This window comes from Chaetomium globosum, genomic scaffold, assembly GCF_000143365.1.
Source record: "Chaetomium globosum CBS 148.51 scaffold_6 genomic scaffold, whole genome shotgun sequence".
NCBI lineage: Eukaryota > Fungi > Ascomycota > Sordariomycetes > Sordariales > Chaetomiaceae > Chaetomium > Chaetomium globosum.
In genome coordinates this window covers 2149087-2168337 of record NT_165981.1, presented here as the reverse complement: position 1 = coordinate 2168337, position 19251 = coordinate 2149087, and the positions used below count along the sequence as shown (strand labels likewise).

General features: G+C 56.4%; 8 protein-coding genes across 8 annotated transcripts in view; 3 read left to right on the top strand and 5 right to left on the bottom strand.

Moving 5' to 3' along the window:
- Positions 1–509, bottom strand: part of CHGG_09026 (uncharacterized protein) — a gene marked incomplete at both ends in the record, with an annotated part of 1158 nt that extends 649 nt beyond the window's left edge. The window contains one exon of the mRNA XM_001226952.1: positions 381–509. Coding sequence (XP_001226953.1) covers positions 381–509 — 129 coding nt within the window. The remainder of the gene's footprint in view (positions 1–380) is intronic.
- Positions 510–1445: 936 nt separating this feature from the next.
- On the bottom strand, positions 1446–3681 carry CHGG_09025 (uncharacterized protein; the record flags this gene model as incomplete). Its single annotated transcript, XM_001226951.1, has 6 exons — positions 1446–1737; positions 1822–2159; positions 2236–2371; positions 2422–2458; positions 2516–3138; positions 3554–3681. 6 exons carry the CDS (start codon positions 3679–3681, stop codon positions 1446–1448), a joined length of 1554 nt encoding a protein of 517 aa, XP_001226952.1.
- A 296-nt stretch (positions 3682–3977) lies between these two features.
- Positions 3978–7032, bottom strand: CHGG_09024 (uncharacterized protein; the record flags this gene model as incomplete). The annotated part of the gene is made up of 4 exons (XM_001226950.1): positions 3978–5964; positions 6029–6389; positions 6527–6659; positions 7009–7032. The coding sequence occupies 4 exons, from the start codon at positions 7030–7032 to the stop codon at positions 3978–3980; spliced, it is 2505 nt and encodes an 834-aa protein (XP_001226951.1).
- Positions 7033–8998: 1966 nt separating this feature from the next.
- CHGG_09023 (uncharacterized protein) lies at positions 8999–9716 on the top strand (the record flags this gene model as incomplete). Its single annotated transcript, XM_001226949.1, has 3 exons — positions 8999–9159; positions 9276–9470; positions 9653–9716. The coding sequence occupies 3 exons, from the start codon at positions 8999–9001 to the stop codon at positions 9714–9716; spliced, it is 420 nt and encodes a 139-aa protein (XP_001226950.1).
- A 2031-nt stretch (positions 9717–11747) lies between these two features.
- CHGG_09022 (uncharacterized protein) lies at positions 11748–12140 on the bottom strand (the record flags this gene model as incomplete). Its single annotated transcript, XM_001226948.1, has 1 exon — positions 11748–12140. One exon carries the CDS (start codon positions 12138–12140, stop codon positions 11748–11750), a length of 393 nt encoding a protein of 130 aa, XP_001226949.1.
- A 405-nt stretch (positions 12141–12545) lies between these two features.
- CHGG_09021 (uncharacterized protein) lies at positions 12546–15467 on the bottom strand (the record flags this gene model as incomplete). Its single annotated transcript, XM_001226947.1, has 1 exon — positions 12546–15467. The coding sequence occupies one exon, from the start codon at positions 15465–15467 to the stop codon at positions 12546–12548; it is 2922 nt and encodes a 973-aa protein (XP_001226948.1).
- Positions 15468–16362: 895 nt separating this feature from the next.
- CHGG_09020 (uncharacterized protein) lies at positions 16363–17460 on the top strand (the record flags this gene model as incomplete). The annotated part of the gene is made up of 1 exon (XM_001226946.1): positions 16363–17460. The coding sequence occupies one exon, from the start codon at positions 16363–16365 to the stop codon at positions 17458–17460; it is 1098 nt and encodes a 365-aa protein (XP_001226947.1).
- Positions 17461–18175: 715 nt separating this feature from the next.
- Positions 18176–18566, top strand: CHGG_09019 (uncharacterized protein; the record flags this gene model as incomplete). Its single annotated transcript, XM_001226945.1, has 2 exons — positions 18176–18455; positions 18532–18566. The coding sequence occupies 2 exons, from the start codon at positions 18176–18178 to the stop codon at positions 18564–18566; spliced, it is 315 nt and encodes a 104-aa protein (XP_001226946.1).
- Positions 18567–19251: the final 685 nt, after the last annotated feature.

The following is a 19251-nucleotide window of genomic DNA, read 5'->3' as shown; positions in this document are numbered from 1 at the left end:
GAGGCTGCTAAAGTAAGTATCCCCGGTTTGAAATCTGTTTTGGCAAAATACAACCGGAAGCTATCAGAAAACTAGAATCACCCATTCCACTCCTTCGGCTTGAGGTATGACACACATAGCCCCGACACGATGATTGAGCTTTCGACCAGGACAAAAGGCGTCATATACGTACGTCAAGGGACTGGGATGATGCTCCGAGAGTGTCTTGCTGGTTGTCTCGGCTCGATGCAATCGCTATCGCACCAGAATGTCAAGCTGAAGGTGAGGCTTCCCTGGGGTTCGCCATCCAAGTTCCACAAGATAAGCGGCGCGCTCCGGATCAGCACCAACACCCACCTAAACGCCCCCACCTCCACCGCATTCCTCACAAACTCCCTCACCTGCGCCGGGTAATGGGCCCCCTCGCCCGCCATGAGGGGGGACCCGTCCCCCAGCGCCTCCCGCGCCAAGGCCAGAAGCGGACGCATCTTCTCGCTCGTGAGCCGGAAACGCTCCTCGTTGGTGCTCATGATGACCAGGCTCCCCAAGGGCTGAGCGGGTGCCGAGGTGCCGCAAGATGGACGCTTGCGCGGTCAGGTCTACGGCGCCGCGTCAGCGATGGTTGATGGTCACCGCGGGCTTCCCAATGCCAGAGGGGGGGACGCGAATGGGAGAGCGCTGTCGCCTGCGTGTGATTAGCGTGGCAGTGTTTTTTCGGGGAGATTGGGGTATGATAACGTGTGCGTGTCTTTGGGCGGATGAAAAGTGAGGGGGGAATTAGGTGTTGTTTTTTGGGAAGGGAAGATGGCTTTTGATGGGTTGTTGGAGATTGGACTTGTGGACGGAAGTTCTGGGGGGTAAGGGAAGAGGTGGTGGTCGGGTGTAAGTGAACAGGTTGTGGGGCCGGTGGGACGACCTCTCCGGTTAGGCACGGCACGAAGGTGGTCGGGCTCGAGGTACGGATCAAGTACCGAGCGGGGGTTCCATCCATGATCCCACTTGGGTAGCTCGCCGGGCGGGGTGCGGATGGCCCGGCGGGGCAGGACGCCGACACCGGCTGTGGAAGCCCACGGCTTCCGGCGGGCGGCGGGCCGAGGCCGGGCGGCTTACATCTTCAGAGCGGGTACCCGCGTGGTTGCACAGCGCGTTAGCCCCTTGGTCTGCGGGGAGACGGCTAGTGGCTCGGTCAAATCTCCAACAGGAAGGTATATTAACAGATCTCGTCTCGATGCCCAAGCAAACCCATGCCTTGTAGCGAAGGGAGGAAAAACAAACAGAACGCGCTTCGACAAGTCGAGAGCAGACAGGGAGAGAAGAACAAAAGAAAAAGAAAAGTAACGGCAGATCGATCGCGACATCCATCCGGCAAAGCGTGTATATCCTCTTGGTGCGTGTCTACCCCTGAAAAACAATCCGACTTGATACTCGCCCCAAGCAACAAACAGCAAACCCCCAACGCAGCGCTACTAGCGCAAGCCAATAACGCTCATCTCGAGTGTCCAGACCCGGCGGATCCAGACCTTGAGCTTGGTGCCGGCAGGCATGCCCTCGACGTCGTCGAGCTCGACGCCCTCCCACCAGCAGCGGCGGGCGGGCTTACGCCAGAAGAGCAGCAACTTTTGCGCCATGCCGACGGCGCTGCTTCCCATGTCGTTGCCGCGGATGTCGGAGCGTAGGCGCGCCAGCGCCAGGGAGCAGATGACAGCTTTGTTAGGTTCGCCAGCCCGGTGACCCCAGTGGTCATCGTGGTTGAAACCGCTGGCGCAGTGAGTTAGTATGTTACGTGGGGCTACCGCCATGGAAAGCGTAGGCTTGGTAAAAACACGGTGAATAAGAACTCACCCCGCTGTCAGCATCTCAATGAGATGCGCCTCAGTCGTTCCTGGCTCGTCGCTCTTCTTAAGCCCGCTGAAGATGCCGTCCTGTCTGAGCAGCGCTCTGGCGGCCGCCCGCTTGACTTCGATCATCTCGGGTTGGTCGATGTCCTGCTGGGGCGGGATGACGTAGAAGTCGAGATCCTCGCGGAGCACGATGATACCGGCGCGCCGGCTGTTCTCGTCCCGTGCTGATGGGTCGAGCGGCACCACGCCGTCGCCGGCTTCGAGTCCGGCCTCGGCCGGAATGCTCTGCGCTACGTTCCGGAAGAAGTCGAGCATGTACTGGAGCGAAGCAGGATCGTACTATGTGTGACTGTCAGCTGAATGGCGTGGAACACGGACACCAAACACGGCCGATTACGGCGATATCATTACTCACGTCGACTTGGACAGCGTCTCCTTCCGTGAAACCGCCCATTTGCCCTTCAGGGAAGAGCCCATTGGGGAAGAGAGAGAGCAGGACGAACTCGGGGAGTGTTAGCAGCTCGTCTCTCGACAGCTTAAAGCGGGTGCCCCTGTCGAACAGTCAGTACGCTGCAATTGCGCCGGTTGCACCAAATCTTACCGCAGGTCCATCAAAATCGTTTCATCGCCGGGCACATCTGAGAGCAATATTAGCCTGGCCAGTCAATCCGGTCCCCGCATATCACACGGCCTACCTCCAAGCGGGTTGAGCGATGGTCCGCCCTGCTGCACCTGAGTAATAATACTCGCGGCACCTCCTGCGGCAGCCATTAGGTATGTGAAGGAGTCGAGGGGACTGGAGCCCTCTGAATATGCCGGCGGCGGTTCTGATTCCTCGTCCTTGGTGCTACCCTTACTATCCCGGGGGAGCGCGCGTTTGGTTTCGTCCTGGAGCCGGAGGGCCGCAGATGCGCTGTTCGAAGACTCGGGTGCTACCTGGCTGTCGGCGGGCGCATACGCTGGGGCTGCGGAGGCTGAGGCGGAAGCGGCTGCTTCGCTGGTGTCTTCAACGACGGCTTTGTACGGTTCGCAAGGCTCGAAGACGGAGTCCGAAGCTTCCTGAGCGGGAAAGAGCGACGAAAACGAGGGTGGTGGCCGGAAGGCTGAAGGGCCCGCGGCCTCGGAGGCGGGATACTGCGGTGGTGGAGAGCGCTGACGGGATGGGGAGTTCTCGTCGTTGGCGGGAGGGAGGAGCTCGGCGTCGACCTCGTTAAAGCACACTAGGTTCGGCTCGGCCACGGTGTCGGGGGGCTCTGGGATGCCTGCCTCCTCGTCGACACTTCGCCGCTTACTGGGGATGGGCCCGAAAGACGAGCTGCTGGAATCTCGGCGGTCAGACAACGTGACGGCGACGGTAACTGTGCGACGGAGATGCTAGAATCGGAGAAGTCACAATGACGGAGAAACGTCGCTCTGTACGCTGTCGTTTAATGTCCGGCGTGCCTGTGATTTGCTTGGCTCAACGTTGCGACAGAATGACTGGTCGCTGCTGAAGTTCGTGTGATTGAGAGGCGGCTAGGTCGTGCAGGTGGTTCAGGGTGGCCTCCACTGCCCCAGATTAGGTTCACGTCGGATCAATGCTTTGGGATTGGGAAACCGAGATGAGAGCTCCAACGCTTAGGTAACGCTTTGGGGCGAATTTAATGCATCAGGAAGTCAGGTTTAGAAATTTCGAGACTACAATGCAGACATTCAAATCAAAAGAGCGAAAGAAATAGTGAATCAACATTCACGTGTGCACGCAGGAGACGGGACTGCAGAAGCTGCCCGAGGTGCATGAGGTCCAGTTCCTACCTGAGCCAGGCGAGCAGGCCCCTGAAGCATCTCCAACAACCAATTTCATGTGGGGGAGGCCCCACATGGGCTGCAGTTGCAACCGCCCTGTAATGACCAATGAGAGAATGGGCTTCGACTGGGGCGCCGCCGTCAATACGATGTATTCGTTACAGCGGGACTTGGGGTGATTCGGGATGTTTTGGCAAGGAATTGTTGGGAATCTCGAGAACTTGAGAAGTCTAAGAGGTCCCGAGGTATTCAGGACTACCGATATAAACCTCAGTATCGCGGTTTTAAGATTACCATTCCGTACCCATGTATTTCGGCAACAATCACACAATACGACATAGCCATAACTAAGGGTTGTCGCTGTCTAGGGCATTAATCCTCGTCGTCGCTATCTCCGAAGATGGCTTTGAACACATCCTCTCCAGCCCTCTGCCCTTCTAGAGCCTCGTTCCTGCTCGCATCTACGACAGTCCTCTCAAGGACCGGAGCTTGCGCGGCTGCTTCCCCTAGTGTAGGTGCAAGAGCAAAGCCAGCATCGTTTGTAATATCAGCCGAGGGTGGCGGGCCGGAGCCAAACTCACTCCCCAACGGCTCTTGTCGAAGGGAACCAAAGTCTTGCGGGGCACTGAACTGGGAGGCGGAATCATAGTTCGCCCTACCCGCCCCTGCAGCCGACGGTTGGTCATCGGGCTGCACATGTTCCGGAGGTCTCACGTTGAAGCGCTTGCACAGAAGCCGCGTGGGGTAAAAGTTGGCGACAGATCTGGTCATAGGCCCAAACATACCGAGCTTGGCCGCTTCCTCGGCCGGATCCTGGGGCTTGGGCGGCGGCGTCGATAGTAGGCCTTTCTCTTCTGTCTCACCGCCTGAATTGCTGATGGGATTGCTCGTCGACGTCGTGAACCGGCTGGCCATGAAGCCCGTCATAGGCTTGAAGATTCTGGCACAATTATAGAACTCGTGAAGTTCCCTCAGCCACTCCTCGCTGTTCGTCTTAGTTGGCTGCGTCCCGGGAGTCGGCCGGAACCCTGCCTGATACTCGAGGAAGGAAATGTATCTCGAGCGTTTCGCCTCATCGTCTCGATATGGGGCGTTGCCTCCAGTCCCTCTAGCAATAGCGGCAACAGCGGTGGCCTTGTCTAGTTTTGGAGCGCGGTTGAGGAGTTCCTGCAAGCGGTCGGCTTCGCTCAGAGCATGCTCAGCCGGGACCTCCCCGCGAGCCGGAGGGAGGTCCTTCTTCCCGGTCACAGTAGCTAGACGCTCCCGTGCTTCTGCTGACATGAAGTCGAAGACAGACTTCCCCGGGAGTTGTTTTTCACCAAGGATGGCTGCGCGGGATTTGGGATCGAGGGTTGACGCCTTGGCAGCATCCGCTGTGGAAACGTAGCCGGCCGCGCCGGCCTGGGATTCCGGCTTTTTCGCCGAGATCCAATCTGGAGGTATGTTTGGCGGAGGGTATTTAACTTCGGCTCTGGCTTCGGACGTTAGAACATCGGGCTCCTTGCCAAAGACAAATCCTTCCAAAGGTAACCGTCCATCATGGCATTTCCGCGCCCCGAGCCCGACTTTTCCGAGAGCAGATTTCCTTGATGGTATAAATGCGGGTTTGCTCTTTAACGTAGGGTTGACCGCAGTAGTAGCCTTCTTTTTCTTTTTGTCGCCGCCGATGACCCGATTATACGATATTCGCGGACCAACTTCGTAGGGATCTTCGTCGTCGGAACCGGTGTCGTTCAAAATACCAACCCCTATCCCTCCGGCGTTCTTTTCCCGTCCTTTCTTGCGGCCCGTGGCTAGTGTAAATTTTGGCCGTCCAAGGCCCCTCGTCAACCCCCCTTCGTCGTCGGAGTCGAAGTCCTCGGCGCCGCTGGCCTTCGTAGCGAGGCTGATCGGTGCCAGTCTTGTTTCTCCTGCATATCCTAGTCCCTTGTGGTCGGTTTTGCGGACGAAATGAATCATGGCAACGTTCTCCGGTGCGAATAGATGCGTTCCCCTTGGATCATCCGTATCGTTGCGGAGCTCGAGTCGGGCTTTCCTACGAACCTTGGGGCCGATTCCCTGTCCCTCCTTCCACCCCATCTTCTTGAGTAATCTGGTGCCCATTGTGTCCCCGTCGGCGCGGAATATGCCCATGAGGCTGCTAATCCTTGTGGCATCATCAGAGGTCGTACCCAAGCTAGAAAAAGCAGCTTGGGTCTGTATTTTCCTTGATTCTTCGGCATCGGCTAGGTCTTCCTCGTCCATGAAATCCTCGGCGCGTTGTCTGGACGTTTTTGGATCGTCCTTCCGACGGTTGGTCCGTGAAGATACAAAGGTAGACGGTGTCCATCCTTCCTTGGAGCCGACGGTATTGAAATAACTAGGGAAACGTTAGTTGGCTCATTACAAGTGCGAGATGTGAGCGTACTTGCCCTGCGCTGAACCCTCCTGTAAATGCGCCGTGAAGCCTCTTCCTCCCCCGCTCGTCCCTCACCTCCTGCTTCCATATCGGCACATAAGAACCGTCATCGCGAACCTCGGGGTCTTGTGGTGGAAGTGGCGTCCCGAAAGCGACATACGGGGATTGTTGCGCGGATAGGTCGGCCTCGTAAGTTGCACGCGATCTCTTGTAGGACATGGGAAAGCTGAGATGTAGGCCGAGAGTAGGGGGTATGTTGTGGAAGAATTCCTCGGTATGCCGTCGTGGGAGTGTTCGGTTTCGTGATGAAGCTGCTCGACCGTTGAATGCGACCTCGAATTTAGCGAGCCATTGGCACAGCTCCAGCTCGAGATCGCGCTGAAGATCTGAAAGGGAAGGCGGTAAAAGGCCCAAGAAGACAGGGTGTGGGGAAGTTCTGCCAGCGATGCGGGGAATGTCAGTGGGGCATCCTTCGTTCTTCCGGGCAAGAGACGTGGAAGCTGTCACGCTGAGCTGCACGCACATCCGTGAAATTCAACGTTAGACGGATTCTGATGGCCTCCATTCGTGCGGTATTGAGTATCTTGGTTTACGCGATTGTAAAGCTTCTCCAGGGGAAGGGGCGAGTATTCAAATATAAGTAGGCCCTTATCTATCTTGCACGCTCGTTTCATAAGGTAGGGAGGTACTTCGTACATACCTGGGTGCTTTGCGGCGTTACCAATTTTCTTCCCCCACCATCCGGGGCAGTCGGGACGAGGAGATTCCAGCCATCGCCCTTATCGAGCCGTCTTCCAGGGCAGAAGTTCGACGTCAGTCCGGTTAAACTCGAGAGATGCGACGACAGGGCCCAACTGATCAGCGTCATGATATCATTCAGCCAAACTGTTGGGACCTTTTTTTCTGTCTTATCACCTCATCTGGCTCGAGCCCGGATTTTAGTCTTCAGCCGGGTTGAGTGTTGCCTTTTCCTATCTTACGGTATCGAGAGTTGTCCCAACTCACACACCAGGTTTGGAGGGTGATCATCTTGAGACCGAGACTTGTTGCCCGCGTTTTATCAGAACCCCTACAATATTTACCTGCGGTTAATTTTTACGACGGAGGTTGGGCGTGGTCTTCATCGTTCTTTAATACATACTCCCCCTTAATTACTGCAAACTTCCGGCTGCTGGGCTCGGGCCGATCTATCTTGCAACAGCTGGATGACAATGCTCGCCAGAGGTGCAACCACTGTCGGTTACGTGGGCTGTTTGCTCCCAGAGCAGTCGACGTTGGGCTGGCCTCTTGCGCGGCCGCTTGCTGGTCGGGGCCATTGCTGGTGCAACACACGCACGCTTTCTCCACCCAAGGGCGGCCAATCAAGCAGTGATCAAGCAGCCACCGATGTTGGGGCTGCAGAGACGAGGTCATCTAATCTCCTCGAGTAGTTGGGCGGATGCGAGTTGTGAGGTATTCGGTGCAACAGAGGCCGTGCGGACCGAAGCTTATCGATCACTTGGCCGACGCGGTTGAGAATACTCGGAGACGAAAGGAGTAAGAGGATCATGCAGTTCAGCGAGCACTGCAAGACTCGGGTTGTTCGAGGTCGAGACCCGTTCTGCCGGAGCTGGGCCTGGTGCTGGACCCGGCCATCTCGACCTGCCGGGTACGAAGATGTGTATTGTACATACGTTACCCCGATCGTTGACAGGTCTCCGACAATAAAGGAGGTATGGGTAGCGTGTTCATTAAAGAGATAACGTAAAGGCAAGTTGTGATGGAAACCGCTAAAATAATATACCCGGGGCAACTCATTTGCACTTCCTCATTAGAATGGATGTGCATCTCTCTGTGCATTTCCAGAGATGCACATGCACGCAAGAAAGGAGAGGAAACCGCGTTGCCTGACAGCCGTCGTCGAAATTACCTGTAATCCAAGCGGCGTGGATATCAGCAGCTTGGACTCCACTGTCAACCCCCCCTGACGGGTAGTGGTCCAGCCAAACACTCTGTCTCGAGCCAGTCCAGTCCCCCCTCAACTTGTTGCTGAAAAGCCGCCTGGACTGCCCAACCTCAGAGCGACACGCCAACTGTACACCGCGAATTCAAGAACCACATCGCACCAAGGAGCACCCCGCCAAGTTCTGGCAAAAACAATCAATCCCCAATCCTCTGAGCGCGACAGCCCTGCGCTTCGCTGCTCCGCTCCGCCGCTCCACTCCGCCCACGACCGACTGCTTTAAGCCCTCGCCATCGACTCGCCCACCATCGCTGACCGACCATAGCCCATTCGATTTTGTCGCGAGCGTGCATTTGTTCCAGCCCTTGCTCCGGGTGACATATATAGCGAGATTTCTCTTAGACGGAGTTGAATGGTGTGATTTTGAACTCGGTTGATTTTCTGCGCCACCATTATTCAAGGTCGGTCTGCCACAGCAAACCTCCGCCGACTGCCGCCTGGGTCCCGTGTTCCCTTCGATTACCTCGCCCGAGATGGCGACGGCGTCTGCCGGGGCTGAAATGCCCATACGGTCGCAATCTGTTCGGACACGCCGACCACCGACTGCTTCACGACCCGACCCCCTTCCCCGATCCGAGTCATCCACAAGAGCCGAGTCCTCGACAAGAGCTGAGAATTCCCAGCAGCAACACTCGAGCCCTTACCGCCGCAGCAGTAAGCGGTCGACTGCAGCAGAGTCGCCTCGGAGCCCTCGTCAGGAAATGCCCCCTCCCCCGGCCTACAGCCCTGGTACCGAGGAGCCCAACGACAGGGCCTCCGACCAGCAAGCCCAGCGCACTTCGAAGCACAGATACCGTACCGTCATTCCCGCCCCGTCAGGTAACTATGCCTTTATAAAGACGATTGGCCAGGGAAGCATGGGCAAGGTGAAGCTGGCTAAGAAAGAGGGCTCAAATGAACTGGCAAGTCTCGTCGCATAACTTGTTCAAGTGGTTTATCTAACCCCCAACGTGCAGGTCGCATGCAAGATCATCGAGAGAGTATCAGTAGACGATGGACGGCAGAGCAAAGAAGACCGCGAGCGCGCCGACGCCGCCAGGGAGGATCGCAACGCCCGCGAGGCTGCCATCGTCAGCTTGCTCAATCACCAGTACATCTGCGCGCTGCGGGATAACTTGCGGACAAGGTGGCACTGGTATATGCTCTTCGAATACGTCAATGGCGGCCAGATGCTCGACTACATCATTTCCCACGGGAAGCTCAAGGAGAAACAAGCCAGGAAGTTTGCGCGCCAGATAGCGAGCGCGGTCGACTACTGCCACCGAAACAGCATCGTCCATCGGGATCTCAAGATTGAGAATATCTTGATCAGCAAGACGGGCGACATCAAGATCATCGACTTCGGCCTTAGCAACCTCTTTTCGCCAGACGAGAACAGGAAACTCAAGACGTACTGTGGGAGTCTTTACTTCGCCGCGCCGGAGCTCCTGCAGGCAAGGCCATACACGGGCCCCGAGGTCGACGTGTGGAGTTTTGGGGTAGTTCTGTTTGTTCTCGTATGCGGTAAGGTGCCGTTCGACGACCAGTACATGCCCGCCCTCCACCAGAAGATCAAGAAAGGCGCAGTCGACTACCCCAACTGGCTATCGAGTGGTACGTGCCGCCCCTTGAATGCCACCTTCGTGATGTTCGCTAACCATCCTCTAGAGTGCAAGCATCTAATTTCCCGGATGCTCGTCACGGACCCGAAGCAGCGCGCTACGATGCATGAAGTCATGAACCACCCCTGGATGCTCAAAGGGTACAATGGGCCTCCCGAGAACCATCTTGCTCATCGCGAGCCCCTGCAGCTGCCGCTTAACGAGGAGGTGATCGCACACATGACAGGATTCAAGTTTGGCCCGCCGGACTACATCCGCGACGAGCTCACCAAGAAGATTTTGTCGCCAAAGTACCAGGCGGCGGTCCGGCGCCTAGAGAAGGAGAGGGAACTGCCACAACCAACCCCAAAGGATGTAGAGAAGCGACGTGCTTTTGCTTTCGACTTTTACAAGAGGCGCAACTCAGTAACCAGTAAGGAGACCCTCACCAACGGTAGCGCAGAAGGCCTACCCATGGGCGACGACCCGCTCAATGCGTTCGACCCGATGATCTCGATCTACTACCTCGTCCAGGAGAAGTTTGAACGTGAGCGGCAAGAGGCGCTGGCCGCGCAACCGACGATGCCGCCCAAGGTGCAGGTTCCACCGTCCCCGCAACAATCCCAAATGCTGGCCGTCCCACCATCACCAATTGCGCGGCCAAAGGAGAAGCATTCCCTCGCTGAGATTGTGCCTCCTCAACCGGCACATACCGAGGGTGCCCGGTCGCGGCAGAGGGCGAGGTCACACAGCGAAGACCAGGTTAGGGAGCCGGTCAAGAATGGCCTGCTCTCGCCCGACATGGTGCCACAAAAGAAGGGCGGCAACGGCCCGGTCTCGTTACTCCGGAGACTCAGCACGCGTGACAGAAGGAAGGAGCCTTCAGAGGGTAAATCCATGCAAAAGTCAGTTTCGATGCGTGCCAAATCCCTCGGCCACGCCCGCCGGGATAGCATCCAAGCCCGGCGCGCCAAGCGGGAGGCCGAAGCGCGGGATCAGCAACAAAATTCCTCGTCGGCCCACCAGGAACCGCCGGTCAGGGAGGAGACGGACGCCGAGTTGGGGCAGGAGGCTGAGGGTGGCGAAACCAGCGGCGGCTCGCACGAGCGCCTCGAGCCCGAGGACCCGGACCTCGCCAAGCCCGTGTACCTCAAGGGCATCTTTAGCGTGTCGACCACCTCCACCAAGCCCCTGCCCGAGATCCGCGCCGACATCAAGCGGGTTCTCAAGATGCTGCGCTTCGACTACACCGAGATCAAGGGCGGCTTCAACTGCTAGCTCGCGCCCAGCATCGCCGACCACTCGCACTCGCATGATCACCATGGTAGCCATGGCGATTCGCGCGTCGCCGATGGTGAGATCCGGTTCGAGATTGTCATCGTCAAGGTCCCAATTGTCAGTTTGCATGGCGTGCAGTTCAAGAGGGTGGGCGGGAACACGTGGCAGTACAAGGCGATGGCGGAGCAGATTGTCAAGGAGCTAAGGTTGTAGACGGTCGGGACGGGGCGGGGTGGCTCGGGTCGGATTGCATTGGCGAGGGGGGTACACACGGGAGAATGGAGGGATGTTTTTACGTTTCGTGAGTGTCATGTTAAGCTGGTGTTGGTCTGCCCTGTGCTTGACGATGTTGGAGTTTGTTCAAAGGTAATCCTTTATATTCTAATTAGTACTTAATGCTGAGCCCTGTGATCCTCCCTCATTTTTGGAGTTATACGAGGTTGGTAAACCATCAAGTCCTACCATGGAGGGGGCAGAAACAACTCGAGTTGTCACAGCCTGAACAAGCGAGAAGAGTAAGAACCTTGGGCAAGAGATGAGTACCATCCAGTTCCCTTATACCTTTATATCCCTGGCAACTGTCCATCTTCGGAGAGCGGCGTTGTCCGTCGTAGAAGAGTGGTGCACCCCTTCTACCATCCCCCCTCGCCGACCACCTATAATACAGATGTCCGTTGCAACGCCGACCCCAAACTCCTCCCTTCCGAAACCCAGCAATTATACAAGATATTATACAAGAATTGCAGTCCCACTCCCACTCACTCTATCGCCGCCCCTGAGCGAACCCCTCCGGCCCTCGCGAACTCCTAGTAACCTCGACCAAGTCAAGTCAAGCACCCTTCCCACCCCTTTTCCAGTTTCCTCCCCTCCTCATCCTCCTCCCCCTATTCCTTAGCACCACCCTCCTCCCCCTTCCACCACCCCACAATCCTTGGCCAATACGTAATCCACATCCACGACTCCGCCACCACCATAACCCCCAACACCGCCATCAGCGCCCTGCGCACGCGCGGGTTGGGCACGATGCTGCGCAGGTTGAATGTCGGGTAAGATGGGTTGCCGCTGGCGGTGGTGTCTACATTATTGGCGTTGGTATTGCTGCTGCTTTTTGTGTTGGTGGTGGTGGTGTTGGGTTTGTTGTGCACAGCGCGGGAGGTGGAGAAGGGGGAGGTGGTGGTTGTTTGGCGGGGGAGGAGGAGGCGGCGGGATGGGAGGATGGGGATGGTGAGGAGGCGTTGGAGGCGGTTGATTGTTGGGGGGCGGAAGGCGGTGGACATGGTGGTGGGTGTTGGTTTTGGTGGGTTGGGTTGGGTTGGGTTGGTTTTTGATGGTGTTGTTTTTTGGACGCTTATTGCATCCAGTTTGGTTGGCCGTTAGGGTAGTGGGATACAAAGGTCGAATGTTATGGGATGGGTTTGTGGGTTGAGGAAGCCACTTGCGCTTATAACCTGTTCTCCGAGGCTTGAATTTCAGCAAGAGAATTACCCAAATAGGCAATCTTGAGTCACTTAGTACTTTGTGACACATCCTTCCGGGAGAAACCGGACCCGGGCCTGTCAGCAGGATTGCACTTCACGCCGAAGGACTAATTTACATTCACGTTTGGTCCAAAACCCTCCACAACTCTCATTAAATTGGGAGGAACTCAATTCCTCAGGCATCATTCATAACTCATCCCACCTTTAGCGCCTGTTCATAGTCAACGGCTTAAACGGTTTTTGCAACCTTTGCAACGGCGTGATTCTGCTCAGGCCGGGGGGTCGCCGAATCTGTCCGCCGAGTCCTCTCGGAAAGCCACCGGGTCCCGCCGGAGATTCATTCTCGTTGTCCGGCTTTGCAGCGCTAGTTCCACCGGGAGTCGTATCCTCTGCGGTAGACGGCCGGGGCGGTGAGCTTGAGAAGCAGGCGTACCGCTTCGACTTGGCTGCCTTTTCTTCGCTCGGGACAGAGGGGCGGGTCATCCTCCTCCCTGCGCCTAACCTGTGGCCGGCGAGAACCGGGTCGATTGGTTGTGCCGGTGCGACCCGAGATCTAGCTCCGGACGCACTCCATGCGGGAAGCATCGTGCTGGGTTTTACCTCCGACGATGGTCCAGCAGGTTGAAGAACAGAAGCAGAGCTGGTCTTTACAAACTCCATGATGCTTTTCTGGTTCGCGGCTCGTTTGTAGGTTGATGGCTTGGCCTTCTCGGCCTTCTGGGGAACCTTAGCTGCCCCGTTCGCAGCAGTGATGGCGGCCTGGTTGGCTCCGACGCTGACAAAACCAGGTAGTGGGGCGGAGGTGAATGTCGACGACTGTTCCATAGTGGTGTACTCCCTTTTCCAAGCAACTTCCTCGTCCTCGGCCTGTCCCCCGCATGGGGCATGGAGCCTCGGCCTTTTCGCTCTTGATGCGTCTCCCCCATAAACCCCGAGCCCATGCTTGGTGTCTTGCACAACCTCTTCTGGGTCGACGGGGAAAAGGTTGTCCTCGGGGCTAAACATGGCGGGAAGGTCTTGGTAAATGGTCTCCTCTGGTGGCAGCTCGCGGCGAAGGATCCTGGCAATCTCAGTCATGACAGGCCGGTCAAGACAGGGCCCCTTCGGCATGAATGATGCTTTTACGGGGTCAACAAAAGGCGACAATTCGTGACGTTCTCCATGGCCATTCGAGGCGAAAAGCGGGCAGCTGAGATAGAGCAAACTCTGGGCCCTCGTCATGGCCACATACAACAACCTTCGCTCTTCATCGCCGTCGTCAGATCGCATGTGAGGAATGGACCCATCGTAGACTGCGGGTATAAAAACAATGGGCCACTCGAGGCCTTTCGCTGCGTGTATCGTCGAGATAGTTACGGGTGGGTTGCTCTCTTGGCCGTCGGCTCCCGTCTGGGTTTCCGACGCGAGCGACACGTTGGCTAGAAAACGTGGGAGAACCCCATCTTCCTTCGTCTGTGCGAGACCTTCAATTTCTGGTAGAGACTCTTCGTCAGAGAGCTCCAATTCGTGGGCGAACTCGCCGGCGAGACTCAGGAATTCCTGCACGTTGGCCCATCTCTGGGCGTGGTCATCGGGGTCGGGATAGGACCCCTGGAGGTATTTTTCGAAGTTTAGTTTCGTCAGGAGGTGTTGAATCATTTCAACCAACCCAAAAGGCGCCGATTCGGATGCATCTGCAATCCGCTTCCTGATATCCTGCAGCAAACGCAGCAGCCCGCCGCTAACTCGCTGCTCGGCTTGCTTTGTGATTTTTGTTTTCGCCCTGCGGTCCCCTCGGCAATGTTTCGACAGGACATCCCAGACGCTGAGAGATGACGTTTCGGCCTCCTCGAGCAGCGCTTTGATGGTATCCGGGCCAATTCCTCTCTGGGGAACGTTCAGGATCCTTGCGAGTGCATCGTTATTCTCAGGCTGATGAATGGCGCGCAGGTATTCGATGATAACCTTGATTTCTGCGCGCTCGTAGAACTTTAGGCCGCCAACCATCCTGTAAGGAACCCCGGCTTTTCCAAGAGAGGCCTCAATGTGCCGCGACAGAGCCGCCGAGCGTACGAGAATTGCTACATCGTTGTGGCGCAGCATTGAGCCTGACATGACGAGCACTCTCCTGACTTCCGAGACAATCCAATCCGCTTCGGCGGATGCACTCTTCAACCTTCGAAGGACTGGGCGGGGGCCTTTGTTGTGGGTGGGCTTCAGGACTTTCTGGTACCGGGCCTGATCCTGTTGTATCACTTCGAGTGACAAGTCAAGGATAGACTGGGACGACCTGTAATTCTCCTCAAGAGATACCTCGTCGGTCTTGGGGAACTCTCGGAGCATTTTCCAGAGGTTTTTGATCTCGGCCGAGCGCCATCCGTAGATGCTTTGATCCGGGTCGCCCACAGTGGTTATTCTCTGACGGTGCTGAGCAAAGAGTTTCATCAAGTCATACTGGATTCCGTTTGTGTCTTGATACTCGTCGATCAGGACTGTCTGTATGTTGGAAACGCAAGACGGGAATTTCCGGAGAAGACGGACACAGTTAACCAACAAGTCGTCGTAGTCCAAGAGGTTTGACGTCTCTAGGTGCTTTTGGTACTCGTCGAAACAGGTCTCAAGCTCCCGAAGCCCAGTTGGCTTATTGGACTCCTGGCGAGCCGACTTGGAAGTAGCCTCGGAACCCTTGACTTTCTCCTTGCTAATCCATGAGCGTGCGACCGCCGGGTCGGTGCCGAGCTGCAACCTCTTGCAAACTCGTTTAATAATGGCGCTGGAATCGGCGCTATCGGCAATGCCAAACTTCTGATTGAGGCCGATGTGTCGTCCGTATGCGGCGAGATAGCGGCGTGAAATGCTGTGGAATGTCCCGAGGATGATTTTGTTCTCCCGCCCATTACCGAGAGCTTTCCCAATGCGTTCCTTCATTTCGCGGGCGGCCTTGACGGTGAAGGTGGCCACAATCACATCCTCGGGTCGGATTCCCATGTGGTCGACCAGCCAGACGACCCGGGCTGTGAGTGTATGGGTCTTGCCGCTGCCGGGTCCGGCCAGGATAGCAACAGTGGCGGCATCTGAGGTCACGGCCCTACACTGGGCGTCATTGAGACCATTGAGAATGGGGTGGTTTGGTGTTGACGTTGCCATGGTGGCCAGCAACCACGGCAACGTGTGGCGCGCGTGGGCGCTGTGAAATTGGGAGAAGCTGGTACGATTGTTGATTTCGTGTCGAAATGACTGTCAAGTGTCAACAACGGGCGGGACTGCCAACGCGGTAGCGCGACAACGCAGAGGATGCGTGGTGTGGGGCGTTTAGCACACGAAAACACGTGATAATGTGTCAAATATGGAAGGGGACCAGGGCTTCAAAAATAGCAGCACCACCCCTCTGAACCCTCGGTTTCCAGCTCCCACCCAATTCTCAGCTCCCAGGTCCCAGCACATTGATACAACCTTCGATCGGGTCAGCTTGTAAGCCCGGGTCGTGCATCAACAACAATAAACCGATGTATCCGAGGAACAATGGAATACACGTGGGTATTTCTCTGATTGTTAGTGGTTTGTTTCAAAGTAATTTTATCGTCATCTGGGGTGCATGACCGTGCATCTCAACGACTTGCCTTTTTCACGATGCCATCGCGATGAGTACGACATCTGTAAATATTCCCGTTGTCTCCGGCGTCTCCGATGGCCTAGATTCTTGTCAGACGGCGGAACTGAGCCGCGGTTCCTTTCGTTGAAGATCGTGGACGATGAATCCCATAAAACCTCGGGGGTGTTCGCGGTTCTGGAAGTCGTGGAATGTAGGTTGAAGCAAGGCGTTCCTGACGTTGGAACGAGATCATCCATCCTTCGCTCCCCAGCCGAGCCTCATCAACCCTTTGCGACTTCACGGAAACCCTCTCGACTACAAGTCATGCGTTGGCTCCAAGGTATCGCCCTCTGGGCGCTGCTCACTCCGCTTTCGCAAGCCAATGTCCCGGACCCGGCCAAGGACGCAACTCCTTACCACAAAGAGTTCGTCTTGTTCCGCAGCGCCAACATGGCCTCCCCGGACAAGCTTTCGAGCGGCATTGGCTTCCACTCGTTCCGCATCCCGGCCGTCGTCACCACAAGCACCGGCCGGATCCTTGCTTTTGCCGAAGGCCGCCGCCACAACAACCGCGATTACGGCGACATCAACCTCGTCTACAAGCGCACCAAGACAACTTCCAACCACGGAGCCGCCCCCGGCGACTGGGAGTCCTTGAAAGAAGTGATTGGCGACGGTGCCGGCACATGGGGTAACCCCACCCCGGTGGTCGACGGCAAGACCATCTACCTCTTCATGTCGTGGAACGGCGCCAAGTACAGCCAGGTCGGCGGCATGACGCTTCCCGACGGGACCAAAACCAAGAGTATCGACAGCACCTGGGAGGGACGTCGCCATCTGTATCTCAGCCAGAGCACCGACGACGGCGCCACCTGGTCCAAGCCCGTGGATGTCACCAACAAGCTGACCCCGGCCAACCGCGCCTGGGACGCCGTCGGCCCCGGCAACGGTATCAAGCTCACCACAGGCGAGCTCGTCGTCCCCGCCCAGGGCCGCAACCTCATCGGCCGCGGGCCCTCGGGCAACCGCACCTGGACAATGCAGGTTCTGCCGGGCGCCGGGTCCGAGGGCACCATCGCGCAGACTCCCGACGGCAAGCTCTACCGCAATGATCGGTTCAGCGGCGGTTACCGTAAAGTGGCGCGCGGCACGCTCACCAGCTTCGGCTCGTTTGCCCAAGACGGCGGCTTGCCCGATCCCGGGTGCCAGGGCTCGGTGCTCCTGTACAACCGGGCCGACTCCAAGGGTCCCGCCCGGACCATCTTCATGAACTCGGCCAGCAAGACCAGCCGCCGCGCCATGCGCGTGCGCATCAGCTACGACTCGAACGCAGCCAAGTACAACTTTGGGCGGGAGCTGGCCAATGCCCCGGTGTCTGGGGCGGGTAACGAGGGCGGATATTCGAGCATGACCAAGACGGCCGACTTCAAGATTGGGGCGTTGGTTGAGAACGATTTTTATAACGACAAGGGAGGTGAGAAATCGTACCGGTCCATCACCTGGCGCCGGTTCAACCTGTCGTGGATCTTGAATGGGCCGCGTAACTAGGGGTTGTTTTACGGTTGTTGGCTTCACCAAAGATAGTAATTTTTACGGGTTTCTTCTGTAAAACACCTAATTACTTTGTATGCTTGGGATAAGTTCCCTCCGATTCCACACATAATCACGTCTGGCAACGCCAAATAGGTTTCCTTCGAGCTACATGTACCATACTTTACCTAGGTACACTTTCAACCTAAAATCTTTCTTCAGCCTAGGCTTCTCCAAACAACCAGCTTCTGCAAACGAGAAAACTGCCGACCCCTCAATCTCGGCCGACTCGAAAGCTGCTTCCTTTTGTCTAACAATGGCCGGCCAACGTTGGCCGTCTGGGCCGAGGTCGGCCGTTCCTCTCTTTTACAGGTATGCTTGAGCAAACTATGGCTCGCTTGCCGAGACAGGTGTCAGCTGATTTAAAGTCTAGGAAGTTAGTTTGCTGCCTTGTGGACTGCCCATTTTAGTGTGGGATTTTGGTGGGTGGTGTTTGAGTCAGGGCCCAGGTGGCAAACAGTTGATACAACAGACAAACACTCTCCCCTACTCGTCACGTTCGTATTGCCGACAGCCCCATCAACTCTTCTTTACCCCATTCACTACGGTTCACACAGACGCTCCAGCAGCACACAACCCACCAAAACACCAGTATCCAACCTTGAAGCCGCGCTTCTCACCGACCGCCATCTTCATACTACCCTTGGCCCCTCCACCCAACCCCGTCGACACCATGCCAACCTACATTGACGAGTGCATATCACTGGTGGAAAACAAGCTTCTCTCGGCCCGCTTCGAGACACAGGCTGCTAAGATCCGAATCGAAACCAATCCTGCGAAGATCTTGTTTGGTGACGATTTACCGGTTTCGCTATGGGCGCAGAGCCGTCGCAGGGTTGAGGTCCTCGTCGACATGACGTTGTCCGGAGTCCAACGGTTTCTGAAGAGTCTCGCCGATCACGGTGTCGGAGGTGGAGGAGAACATGGCGGGGTCCGCTACCGCTTCGTGGAGGGTAAGTTGGGCCCTGGCCTTTTCAAAGTCCGGGCTTGGCTTTTTTGATGAGGTTCTGACTTAATTACTGTATCTAGATACTAAACTGGAATCGGACCTTTCGACTCAGTGATCTCCTCCGTTGTAAGCCGCGGATGTTAAGAGGGCTGCGAGGCTAGGGGAAGGGACGGCAAAGTCTCAAGGCGGTTTGGGTGGTGTTTTCTTTTGTCTTGTTTCGGGATAGAGGTATACCCTGTGCTACTTCACTTTTGTCTTAATTGTGTATTATTCCACACCCCCGGTCCTACTAGGTAGCCGAGAGAGGATGCAACTCGATGAACACATGTAGTCCGAATCGTATTAATAATAGTCGTTGCTTTTCCATATGACCACGATTCTTTGTTGCACCTGAGCTCACATATCCGTTGCGGCAATGACCACTGCGGGACTCAGAAATAAGCCACGGCGAGGGAATGTGCAGGTATATACATGTATCCCCACTTGCCGCTTCAAAATAGGTATAATTATTGATTAGGGATAAGTTCATGGTCGCTTCCATGTCTCTACATTTAGGAATTTCACCAGCCATTGATAATACTGCCCCAGCTCCGCTTCGATATGCTATCGGCTGCCTCCCGAACCTCCTCCTCGGTATACGCATGGCGACTGAGGCGGAACATTTCATAGCATGGCAGGAGCGCACCCACCCTGCGGTCAAACGAGTCAGTCTACCATCCAGACAGCCATAGCACAAAAAAAAAAACAAAGAAAAAAACTCACGACGCCGCCCCCGCGAACGCCACCCCCGCAAACACAAA